Raw genomic sequence first — 12455 nt, 5'->3', positions numbered from 1 at the left:
TTGTAATTTGTTATACTTTTATGGGTTTCCTTAGTAGCTCAGATGGTAAAGAATCCACCTGCAATGCAGTTGGATTGAATCCACCTGGGTTCAATCTCTGGGTTGGGAACATCCCCTGGAGAAGGAAGCGGCAACTCACTCCAGTATTCTCGCCTGGAGAATTCCATGGACAGAAGAGCCTGGTGGGCTACAGTCTGTGGGGTCGCAAAGAGTTGGACACAACTGAGCGACTAACACATACATACTTTTATATTTCCTTTTGCTATATTCTTATCTTTTATTTAGGGGATGGCATTTGCGTGCTACCCTGCTGACAAGGTCCTCATTAGAACTTCATTTTCAGTTTGTAATTTTTTCCCAACAAAAACGTTGTACATTTGGGAGGGGAATGAGAATACTTCACAGATACGTACACAGAGACACTCAGATATACCAGTTGTTGTTTATTCTAGGTTTATAATACTTCACAGGTAGGAGCTGAGGAACATATCACCCTGTACTTCAAATATACAATAAAGTAGAATCAGAAAAAAAAAAAATCTCATGTAGTCACACTATCATAAATTTTTCAAATGAGGGTTGTATTGGCCAGTACAATTAATTAGTAGCAAGTTGTATACTCCTAGCTTATATTTTTGTGGTGTTTAGAAATGAAGAGCAAGTCTTGTTTTTATTTTTCAAAACAGAATTCCAATTAAAATATGACACCATAAGGCAGAGTGTTGTGTGTGGACTAGTGCAAGGTTGTGGAGTGTTACTGTTTTGCTTTAAATATAAAATTGACAATAATTTCAGATCGACTACATCTAATAATAAAAGTTTGGGTAGTATTTTGTATGTTTTTGGAATTTGACTTCATTTTTCTAGTGACTATTTTTAAAATTTATTTTAAAAAGTATTGGTCTATGACATAATGGAAATTATTTAAAAACAAAACAAAACCCAAAGTAGTCCTGTATCACAAGTAGCTTGAGAAGCACTGTTAACTGAAGAAAAGTGCTTGTATCTAAAAACTAAAGTATGCCAGTACCATAAAACAACATTTGAAGAATTTATTATAATAAACATTTAAAAATTAGTGAAAGTAAAAAAAAAAAAAAAAAACAACAGCTAAGAGATGGGGAAGAGGAAAGTGAAAGAGAAAAGAAAGATTGATGACTGAAGAGGAAGTCATTATAATATACTATGATTCAAGAAGAAAAAAAAGACTAATTGTCAGTAGTCGTAAGGTATCTATATATTTAATCAATTAGAAGATGACAAAAGCCTATGAAGGAAGGAAAAGATTTTGGGACCAAAGAGATATTCCAGGTAAACCTATACATTTATAAGACTAAAAAACAGACAGTTTCCCAACCTCTTATTTTACTGGAGGTTGAATAGAGATGCAATGACTCATTTGGGAATCATACTTGTTTAAATGCCAACTGACAGCAAACTATTTTTGAAACTCCACTTTGGAATTATATTCAAAATTAGTTTTAAAAAAAGACGAACTTCATTACATTTATATACCATTTTTAACCCAAAACATTATTCCAGCTGTTTCTAAAATAATGTTTTTCTAGTATTGTATACAGTGGAAACATTCAACTAGAACTGATCACTCACAAAACTATACTTACATATTCCTTCACGTTTTTCGTTTTCACAGCTTTGTATGAATAATATGCAGGATAAAGCATTCCAAACACCAACCTAAAAGCAAAAAGTGCAAGAAGACGAATCAAACATAACAATGGTTTTAATAGCTCATGAAAATTTCACCTGATAGAAAAGTAGATAGTACATGGAGACCACACGACAGTGTAAATGTGTACAAAAACTTGCTGTATAAACTAAATCCACTCAGCAAAGCAAAGGAAAAAAATGTTTTTTGAAAACAAAAAGGATAGTTTCAATATTTTACACAGGTTTATAGGAACAAAAGATTTATTTTAAAAATGGCCGTTTAAAAATCTTTTATTTGACAAAAAATATTCTGTGGATCCCTGAACATTTTGGAAAACATACAAAATTGCAGAAAGTAAAATAAAAATTGTCCTCAGCCTATGAGTCAGAAATTACCACAGGCAACACTTTATGCAAATCCCATTTTTTATCCATGGGATGCAAACCTAAAACAGACATAATGTTTGCATACACACACACAATTTGTGATAATGGAAAAAGTGGTCCTTCACTCTGATTTCTAATTATGACAATGCTGTGAAACAATACTTGATATATTTATTATAAGATATATTAAAATAACTCAAAGCACTTATAAAATGACAATTACTAACAGGATTTAATTCGAACAGATAGCATTAAATTATTTCACCAAATTCCAGATCCAAGGAATATGTGTGTGTTTGTGTGTATATATAGAGAGAGAGAGAGAGAGAGAGACAGAAATGACATGACACAGTACACATTGGCATTTTCACATAATATATCATGGAATTTTTCTCTTCAAATATTAGTCCACAGTATTGATATCTTCACTACATTCCACAGTGATATTTGTATGGTTTATTTAAACAGTCCTGTATAGGCTTTTGGTTAATTTCCAGATTTCTGCTATTGTGCTGTACTTAGTCACTCAGTCATGTCCGACTGTTTGCGACCCCATAGACTGTAGCCTGCCAGGCTCCTCTGTCCACAGGGATTCTCCAGGCAAGGCTACTGGAGTGAGTTGCCAGCCCTCCTCCAGGGAATCTTCCCAACCTAGGGATTGAACCAGTGTCTACTATGTCTCCTGCACTGGCAGGCAAATTCATTACCCCTAGTGCCATCTGGGAAGCCTTTCTTAAGGGACAGGAGGAGTTATTTTCTCAGGGCAAGAATTCTAAAAAGGAATTTTCTTCAAACTTTCTCTGGAGTCTAAAGTATATTGTGACCACACTGTCAAAAATCATATTTTTCTGTGGTCATAGTTTCATAGCCAAAATTTAGACCAGATAGTGCTCAAATTGGCCCTGATAACAAGGGCAGATTGGTCCCAGCAGGGATTGTCCCTGAGGGGAAGTAGCGGTCTTAGTTTGATCAGCCCCAGGATGTTGATTATAGGAGAAAGTCTTGGACATAAGGGAACTTCAGTCCACTTTCCTATCCTATGTCAATAAATAGCTAATATTTTTAGCCCATTTTTCTTATCCTTGGATCACAGGTTGACCAGTCATTAAAAATTTTTTTTCCAAGAAGTTCCCAGGTTGGGTGTGAAAACTTAAGAGGAAGTGCTTCCCATATTAGCTTGAGCAGCTTGTACCAGATGTCTTTGCACTACTGCACATAATAAAAAAAAAATTTCTGTGCACACTGATATTCACTTCTTGGTTGTGATGTTGCTGCTTCAAAGAGTATAGACATTTTTGCCTATTACCAAATATGCACTGCAGAGAAGGAGTTCTATTTTACATTCCTACACATTGCCAATCGTGTGTATCTTGATTTTTTAAAAAAGTTTGCCAGCTAAATAAGAGATACATAATCATCTCATATGTTTTAATAGTTAAAGTATGAGTTTTTTCCCGTGTTCACTGGTTTTCTGATACATGAAGTGTATGAAATTCTGTTGTCTACTTTCCTTTTGGTTTATTTTTAAAAAGAGTTTTAGAATAGTTTTATTTTTACAGAAAAGTTGAGAAGATAGTACAGATAGTTCCCAATAGCCTACACTTAGTTAGTCCTATTACTACTACCTTGTATCAGAGTATGGTATATTTGTCATAATTAATAAATAATTTAAACTATATTATTAATTAAAGTTCAGGCTTCCCTGGTGGCTCAGATGGTAAAGAATCTGCCTGCAATGTGGGAGACCTGGGTTTGATCCCTGGGTTGGGAAGATCCCCTGGAGAAGGGCATGGCAACCCACTCCAGTACTCTTGCCCGGAGAATTTCATGGACAGAGGAGTCTGTCCATGGACTACAGTCCATTGTGTTGCAAAGAGTCGGACATGACTGAATGACTTTCACAAAGTCCATACTTTATTCAGATTTCTTACAGTTTTTACCTAGCATCCTTTTTCTGTCCCAGGATCCCATTAAAGATAGCATATTTATAGTTAGTTGTCTTCCCTCCTTAGGACTCTTGGCTGTAACAATTTCTCAGACTCCTTGGGAAATGATCTGGACAGTTTTGAGGAATACAGATCAATTACACTGCAGGAATACCAGACCACCTGACCTGCTTCTTGAGAAATCTGTATGCAGGTCAGGAAGCAAGTTAGAACTGGACATGGAACAACAGACTGGTTCCAAATAGGAAAAGGAGTACGTCAAGGCTGTATATTGTCACCCTGCTTATTTAACTTACATGCGGAGTACATCATGCAAAATGCTGGACTGGATGAAGCACAAGCTGGAATCAAGATTGCCCGTAGAAATATCAATAACCTCAGATATGCAGATGACTCCAGCCTTATGGCAGAAAGTGAAGAAGAACTAAAGAGCCTCTTGATGAAAGTGAAAGTGGAGAGTGAAAAAGTTGGCTTAAAGCTCAACATTCAGAAAACTAAGATCACGGCATCCAGTCCCATCACTTCACGGCAAATAGATTGGGGAAACAGTGGAAACAGTGGCAGACTTTATTTTTGGGGGGTTCCAAAACCACTGCAGATGGTGATTGCAGCCATGAAATTAAAAGATGCTTACTTCTTGGAAGGAAAGTTATGACCAACCTAGACAGCATATTCAAAAGCAGAGATACAACTTTGCCAACAAAGTAGTCAAGGCTATGGTTTTTCATGTATGAATGTGAGTGCTGGACTATAAAGAAAGCTGAGCTCCAAAAATTGATGCTTTTGAACTGTGATGTTGGAGAAGACTCTTGAGAGTCCCTTGGACTGCAGGGAGATCCAACCAGTCCATCCTGAAGGAAATCAATCCTGAATATTCACTTGAAGGACTGATGTTGAAGCTGAAACGCCAATACTTTGATGTACTCTGATGGAAGAGCTGACTCATTGTAAAAGACCCTGATGCTGGGAGGGATTGGGGGCAGGAGGAGAAGGGGACGACAGAGGATGAGATGGTTGGATGGCATCACTGACTCGATGGACATGAGTCTGGGTGAACTCCGGGAGTTGGTGATGGACAGGGAGGCCCGGCGTGCTGCAGTTCGTGGGGTCGCAAAGAGTCGGACATGAACTGAACACTGTAGGAAACTGCTCGACAGGCATTTGTCTGATGTTTTTCTCATGATTAGAGACTGTATGGGTTTTGGTGAGGAAAATCACAGAAGCACAGTTCTATCACATCATATTATATTAAGGGCACATACTATTAGTATGACTTATCACTGTTTTGTCAACCCTGAACACCAGGCTGAAGTGGTGCCTGTTCGATTCGCCATTGTAAGGTTACTCCCTGCCCTACCTTGCTTTCCATGGTGTAGTCTTGGGAAGGAAGTCACTATGCACAGGCCACGTTGAGTGAGGAGTTGACCTCTACCTCCTTGAGGGTGGAGTAGCTATATAAATTATTTGGAATTCTTCTGCATGGGAGACTTGTCTATTATCCCCCAGCCATTTATTCAATAATTTATTTACATCAATATGTACTTGTATGTTTATTTTATACTTTTTAGGTTTTAATCTATTTGTTACTCAAAAGCTCTGAACATTGGGAAATCTTTCAGTTAGTTCCTGTGTCCCTTTGTACCTCTATAATCGGGAGGGACTTTTTTTTTTTAAGCAATTACTAATTACTTTCTGGCACTATAAAATGGACCTGGCTCATGCCATGTAATAATTCCTGTTGCATTCCTAGAATCAGCCACTTCTCCATGGAGCCTTGGTTTCCTTTATTGGACAGTGAGTGGTATTTAAGACTGTCTGGTATTTAAGATCTGAGTGCTAAGTGTGCTCATTGTTACTGGAGTGTAGGTGATTCAAGGCCCTTGTGTGTTTTGTATGTTAGCCCATATCTTTCTAGGTTATTATCTTTTGATTTTGTTTATGAAGTTTGCTCAAATACATAATGTATTATGTTTGCCAGGGCTGCCATAACAAAATAGCACAAACTGGATGGTTAAAACTACAGCTGTTTATTGTCTCATAGTTCTGATGGCTGGAAGTCCAAGATCAAGGTGTGGGCTAGTTTAGTTTTTTCCTGAGGTCTTTCTCTGTGGATTGCAGGTGGTCACATTCTCACTGTGTCCTCATACCTTGTGTGTGTGTCCTAATCTTTTTTTCTTGTAAGAATACCAGTCATATTGGATTACGGCCCATTCTGAATACCTCATTTTAGCTTATTTGCCTCTTTAAAGATCTTATCTCCAAATACAGTCACATTCTGAGATATTGCAGGTTAAGACTTCAACATACAAGTTTTGGGAGAGGGACACCATTCAGCCCGTAACACTAATTTAAGGACTTTCAAATAAGTGTTTCCATTTAAATATGCGTTCTTAGACTGAGAGCAAGTGAATATATCTTTATATGAGAGATATAGAGAAAGAAAGAGAGATTTTTAGTTCATTTATAGTTTATCTGAGGGAGGGGGGATGGGCTATAAATCCCTGGTGACTTATCCTTCAGAAAGCTGAACCACGTGTTCGCGGCTCATGTCACCAGGTCTGAGGAACAACAAGTCTTCTCCTGCTCGGGATTTTATCCTCACCGACCGAAAGCCTCATCATTAATACTCTCCGTTATCTAATACTACTACCCTGTGAATGCTACCTCACCAGAAGCCAATTCCCAGACTCTGGCTATGAGACTTTTAGCTGTGCCACAGAGCCTAGGGCGTTTCAGTTTAACACGGGCACCTTACAAGGCACAGAGGCTTTCCAGCTTAGTGGTTTCTAAATCAGTTGACTTAGCACCTGAGGTGTAAACGAGAACACTGCTCTCAGGTCTGCTCTGTGTTCATCCTCACTGCCAACCTAAGGTATAACCCCACTGTCAGCCACTGCAGATAAAGTTTACATATTCAAGTTAATCATTTCAGTCTACTCTGTATTTCCTTTTACAATTGGGACACAATCAACATATTATCTTCCATATTCTCATACAACCTAGTACTTAGTAGCTGGATTTAATTCAACATGAACCTCTCCATCACCATCAGTGTTTGAGTCTTCTTCTCCTTCCCCTGCTGTATCACGCATTCAGTCTGTAACTCAGCTTTCTCCTCGGGAGCACCCATGCCTCCATCCTCTTTTATTTATATACCAGTGGCCAGCGATACATTTGGGCTTGTGCCATCTCATCTGACTTACTCAATGGTTTTCCCAACACAGCTTCTGGCTCCACTGTAGAGCAGTCTTCCTAACACACCTGCTGTCCTGCCCTGCTTAAAGACTGTAGTAGCTGGCCTCTTCACCTGCTTGCCAAACGGCCCATGTGGGGACTCATCAGAACGTCATTTGGAAAACCACTGCCTTATATAAACCACCTGTTCTAACATGGTTTCCTCAATATGCCTCTTGTATTTCACTTCAGTCCTGGAGTGTGTGCTTCCTGCCTGCATGTCTCCTTTCCTCCTTATCCTCCCCTCCCTCCTCTCCTTTCTTTCTTCTATTTCCCCCCCCAACACCGGCTTAATTAACTTTTTCCCATCAAGATCCCACCCTCTTCCAGAGACTTCTAAATTACTTTTATTGTGAATTTTAGAATTTGTTAGCATTAGTCATTTTTCCTTTAGCATACTCTATTTTAGATTGTTTGAATTCTTAATGTATACATAACTGACTTCGAAAATAATTTTCTTACACATAGTAAGATTTGGTGCTAGTTGGTGCTATGTATACAGGTGTTTTGCCTTTATTTTTTAACCTCTGTATTGAATAGAACCAGTGAAATGAACAAATATTATGTCCCTAACACCGAAATGTTGTAAAGAGTAGAAACTAATAATGTATTTCATTTGGAACATGGGAAAGATTAAACGTCTTAGTGAATAGTGGGACAATTTTTAAAGACCACCACTGTTCATATGATAATTTATTGCTCCAATGAGAATATACTGGATAATTTATTACTAACACTGTAATATTTTCTCAGTGATTTTTTGGGTTCATTTTCTTTAATATTGGGCTCTACTGTAGATGTTTGCAACCTGGGAGGTCAGGCATAAAGCCAAAGCATGAGCACATAGTGTACAAAAGCAAATAAAGTTTATTTTAGAAGGCCACCTACAAGAGAAACTTGCAGTTTATAAAGGGAGTATTTACTACAAATAAAGTTGACCTATAAATATGAATATCATTTCAGTTACAGAGGCAGGAAGAAATAGTTGCTAATTTCCTCTTAATTTTATTTTTGCCTAAAGAGGTGAGAACTTTGCCAAAATACTCATAACACCCTTTCCCCCCGTTAAGGTAAAGTTGCCTATATGAACACTGGCTATGCTGAAAAACACTGTTTAAAAAAGGAAATAAAATTTATGGGAATGCAGTAGTGAGGACGGTTCTTGTATCATTTTTCATATATGAAAAATACTTGAAATAGCTATCTTCTGGACAGATGTTAAGACACAATCCAACTTCCACCAAAATTGTTTGAAAATTACATAGTCAAAGGGCAATCTAAGAAGCAATGAATAAGGGTGCACTCAATACTAGAATTAATGTCATCAAAGCATAAAAGTTAAGCATCAATTCATAAAAAAATTGGTTAAATACTTTTCTGATTAAGATTCTAAAAAAGAACTTATTGCAGAATTTTTGGAAGATATACAAAAGCATTAAAAAGACAATAAAAATCAAGAAATTCCATGACTGAATAAACCATCTTTCTTTTATAAATTTATTTGTTACGATTTTTACTAAACTTTTCACAAGCCTAATATATCATTCAAAGTCTTTCAAACTTTTAAAAATGCATCAATAACATTTTAATAACAAACTGATCAATTTAACATTTAAATTACAAAGAACTAATTCCAAAGATTTAAACTTCCTTTTTTATTACTCTTGTCATTCTTTTAAAAACACTGAAAGGGCTTCCTTGGTGGCTCAGCGGTAAAGAATCTGCCTGCCAATGCAGCAGACACGGGTTTGATCCCTGAATCCAGGAAGATCCACATGCTGCAGAGCAACTAAGCCCGTGTGCCGCAACTGCTAAAGCCTGTGCTCTACAGCCCAGGAACCACGTGTCAGAACTGCTGAAGCCCGCATGCCCTAGAGTCCAGGCTCCGCACCAAGGGAAGCCATCACAATGAGAAGCCCGGGCACTGCAATGAAGAGTAGCCCCTGCATGCTGCAACTAGAGAAAAGACCTAGCAACAAAGAACCAGCACAGCCAAAAATAAATAATTTAAAAAATGAAAAATAAAGCCACACACAAATAGAAGAGTCTTAATAAAACAAATCCCTCTATCAGCTAGTTTTTTTTAATTGAAGTATAGTTGATTTACAATGTTGTAATTGCTGTAGTATAGCAAAATGACTCAGTTACACAGATACATGTATTCTTTTTCATATTCTTTTTCATTATGGTTTATCCAAGGATACTGCATACAGTTTACTGTGCTCTAAAGTAGGATTTTGTTTATCCATTCTATATATAATAGTTGGCATCTGCTAACCTATAACTCCCAATCCATCCTTCCTCCACCCCTACCTCCTGGCAGCCACAAGTTTGTTCTCTATGCGTCTGTTTCTGTTTCCTGGATGGGTTCATTTGTGTTATGTTTTAAATTCCACATATAAGTGATATCATATAGTATTTGTCTTTCTCTTTCTGACTGACTTCACTTAGTATGATACTCTCCAGTTGCATCCGTGTTGTTGCAAATGATGCTGTTTTGTTCTTTGTTATGGTTGAGTAGTATTCCATTGTATATACGCACTACATCTTTATCCATTCATCTGTTGATGCACATGTAGATTGTTTCCATGTCTTGGCTATTGTGAATACTGCTGCTATGAACATAGGGGTGCATGTATCTTTTTGAATTATAGTTCTGTCTGGGTATATGCCCAGGAGTGGGACTGCTGGATCATATGATAATTCTATTTTTAGTTTTCTGAGGAATCTCCATACTGTTTTACATCATGGCTGCATCAACTTACATTGCCACCAGCATTGTAGGAGGATGGTTCCCTGTTCTCCACACCCTTTCCAGCACTTATTTGTAGAATTTTTAATGATGGACATTCTGACAGGTGTGTAATTTTGATTTTCATTTCTCTAATAATTAGTGATGTTGAGAATCTTTTCATGTGCCTATTGGCCACCTGTATGTCTTCTGTGGAGGAATGTTTATTTAGGTCTTCTGCCCATTTTTTTGATTGGGTTGTTTTTTTGTTGTTCTTGAGTTATATGAGCTGTTTTTATATTTTGGAGATTAAGCCCTTGTCTGTTGCACTGTTTGCAGATATTTTCTCTGTCTGTAGGTTGTCTTTTCATTTTGTTTATGGTTTCCTTTGCTGTGCAAAAGTTTATAAGCTTGATTAGGTCCCATTTGTTTATTTTTGTTTTTATTTCTAGTGCCTTGGGAGACTGACCTAAGAAAACATTGGAATGATTTATGTCAGAGAATGTATCATGTAGCTTTAAAAATTATTAACAGTGATCCAGTCTTAACATTTTGGCATTATCTTTTCAAGTTTTTCTACAATCTTACAACATTATCTTAACATTTTAAAGACCAATATTAAAAAAAGTTCTAATTATGTTATAAAATATCATAATTTAAACATAATTGACATCTTAGAGCACATAGATTTTTATCCTTAAGTCTTTCTATAATTACTAATAATAGCAATTATTTATCAACATTTTATATTAGGCAGGATGTTAAACACTTTTGATATATCATTTCAACTTAGTTCTCATACTAACACCTAGAGATAGGTGATATTTTCATACCTATTTTATAAATGAAAAACTGAGCCTTAGAGAAGTTCAAAAAAAAATCCATTGTCAAATATCTTGTAAGTTTATTGGCTACATTCAAAGTCAGGCACTCTCACTGCAAAATCCACGCTTAAAAATCACTGTTTATTTCCTAATGACATATCGTAGAAGTGGAATAGCTAAGTCAAAGGGGCTGAGATTTTGAAGATCTCTGATAATATATTGCCAAATTGCTCTTTGGCAAAGTAACATAATTTATATTCTTATAAGGAATGTATAAAATACCCATTTAAGGACTATGTAATAACACAAAAGTCAAACAAGTAAAATACAGTAGGAGAGTCAGTAGGCTTTTTTTCCAGTGGATGAACTGTGTTTTTTAGATAATATGTGGATTAGAACAATCACATGGTGCATAAATTGATACTTAAAAGAGGAAAACACCCCCAAATATTATAGTTAATGATGCTAACATTTAATTTCAGAACTATCTTAATTTCCTCTGAATTGTCTTTGTATTACAAGTTACTGCTCTAATAATAGAATTGTAACTGTAGTTTGTTAAAAGTAAGCATAACAAATAGCTTATTGCTGATAATAAACCATATTACACCAATACATAATATGACCAAACTCACTGGCACCTGGGGTTGCTCAGTTGGCAAATTCTCCTTATTCCACTGCTTTCAGAATCATGCTCCCAAACAAACAAAAAACGTTAATTATAGTGTTCTATTACATTAAAGGAGAAACTCAATGAAAAGAGAGATTAACTAAAATGGAATAGCTAATATTAAAGAAACAAAAGATAGGATCAAAAATCAGGATGATGAAAGACATGTACCAGGTTACAGCGAGTCAGTCATAATTAACAAGATACCATGTACAGTCTTAAAGAGCAATGCAAAATAAAACATTCCGGGCCCTCATCACAGAGTATAAACAAACCCCATCTGTCTGTAATTCACTTTACACTAAAGACTGAGACCAGTGAAATGCACATAAAATAGCCTGGCCTAAGGACAGTAAACATGCAGAGGTCTCCCAGCTGTTCATTCCTGTGACCAAGAGAGAAACTGCTACTCATTCACTGCACTCTTTTCTGCCGACCCTGGTCTCGGAAACTTGTCAACACAGCACCAACATGAGTTCACAACAAAGGACAGACACTAAGTGGATTTAACTTGCCCCTTTTTTTTGTTTTTGGCCATCCTTGTTCTAAACCTTTATTTCTCTAGGTGGTGTCATCCTAAATTTGGATCAAGCTCGACTACCAGGTTATGTTCTTAAGCATCACACGTCTCTTCTTTGAGGGAAAATCACTTTAACGGAATTATTATTACTTTTTAATACATTCTTGTTTCTTCTTGAAGTACAGTATAAGAAACTGCCATATGAAACCCATGACTATAAATAACAGGGGAAGAGTATTAAGAGCATTGTGTACTATATTGGTATTCCTGTATATTAAATCTCATATGTGAGATTTACCTTGGAATTCAGTACTTAAGTTTTCTTTGAGAAAATGATGCCCTACCTTCTATCTGATAAGAATTATATTGCTCCTTTTTTCCCTACCGACTAGTTGCCAGGAAGCCGATAGGCAAAATTTGTTGTTCAACCATGATGGGCCTTAGGATTGGTATATTTATACAGTACTTGTAT

General features: G+C 36.6%; 1 protein-coding gene across 1 annotated transcript in view; it reads right to left on the bottom strand.

Annotated features, from left to right (window-relative positions):
• The window catches only part of REEP3 (receptor accessory protein 3), a 99430-nt gene that overhangs the window by 48822 nt on the left and 38153 nt on the right, over positions 1-12455 (bottom strand). The window contains exon 2 of the mRNA XM_019953732.2: positions 1626-1698. Coding sequence (XP_019809291.2) covers positions 1626-1698 — 73 coding nt within the window. The remainder of the gene's footprint in view (positions 1-1625; positions 1699-12455) is intronic.

The sequence above is a fragment of the Bos indicus genome, chromosome 28, assembly GCF_029378745.1.
Source record: "Bos indicus isolate NIAB-ARS_2022 breed Sahiwal x Tharparkar chromosome 28, NIAB-ARS_B.indTharparkar_mat_pri_1.0, whole genome shotgun sequence".
In the NCBI taxonomy this organism is placed as follows: domain Eukaryota; kingdom Metazoa; phylum Chordata; class Mammalia; order Artiodactyla; family Bovidae; genus Bos; species Bos indicus.
This window is presented reverse-complemented; position numbering and strand designations above follow the sequence as displayed.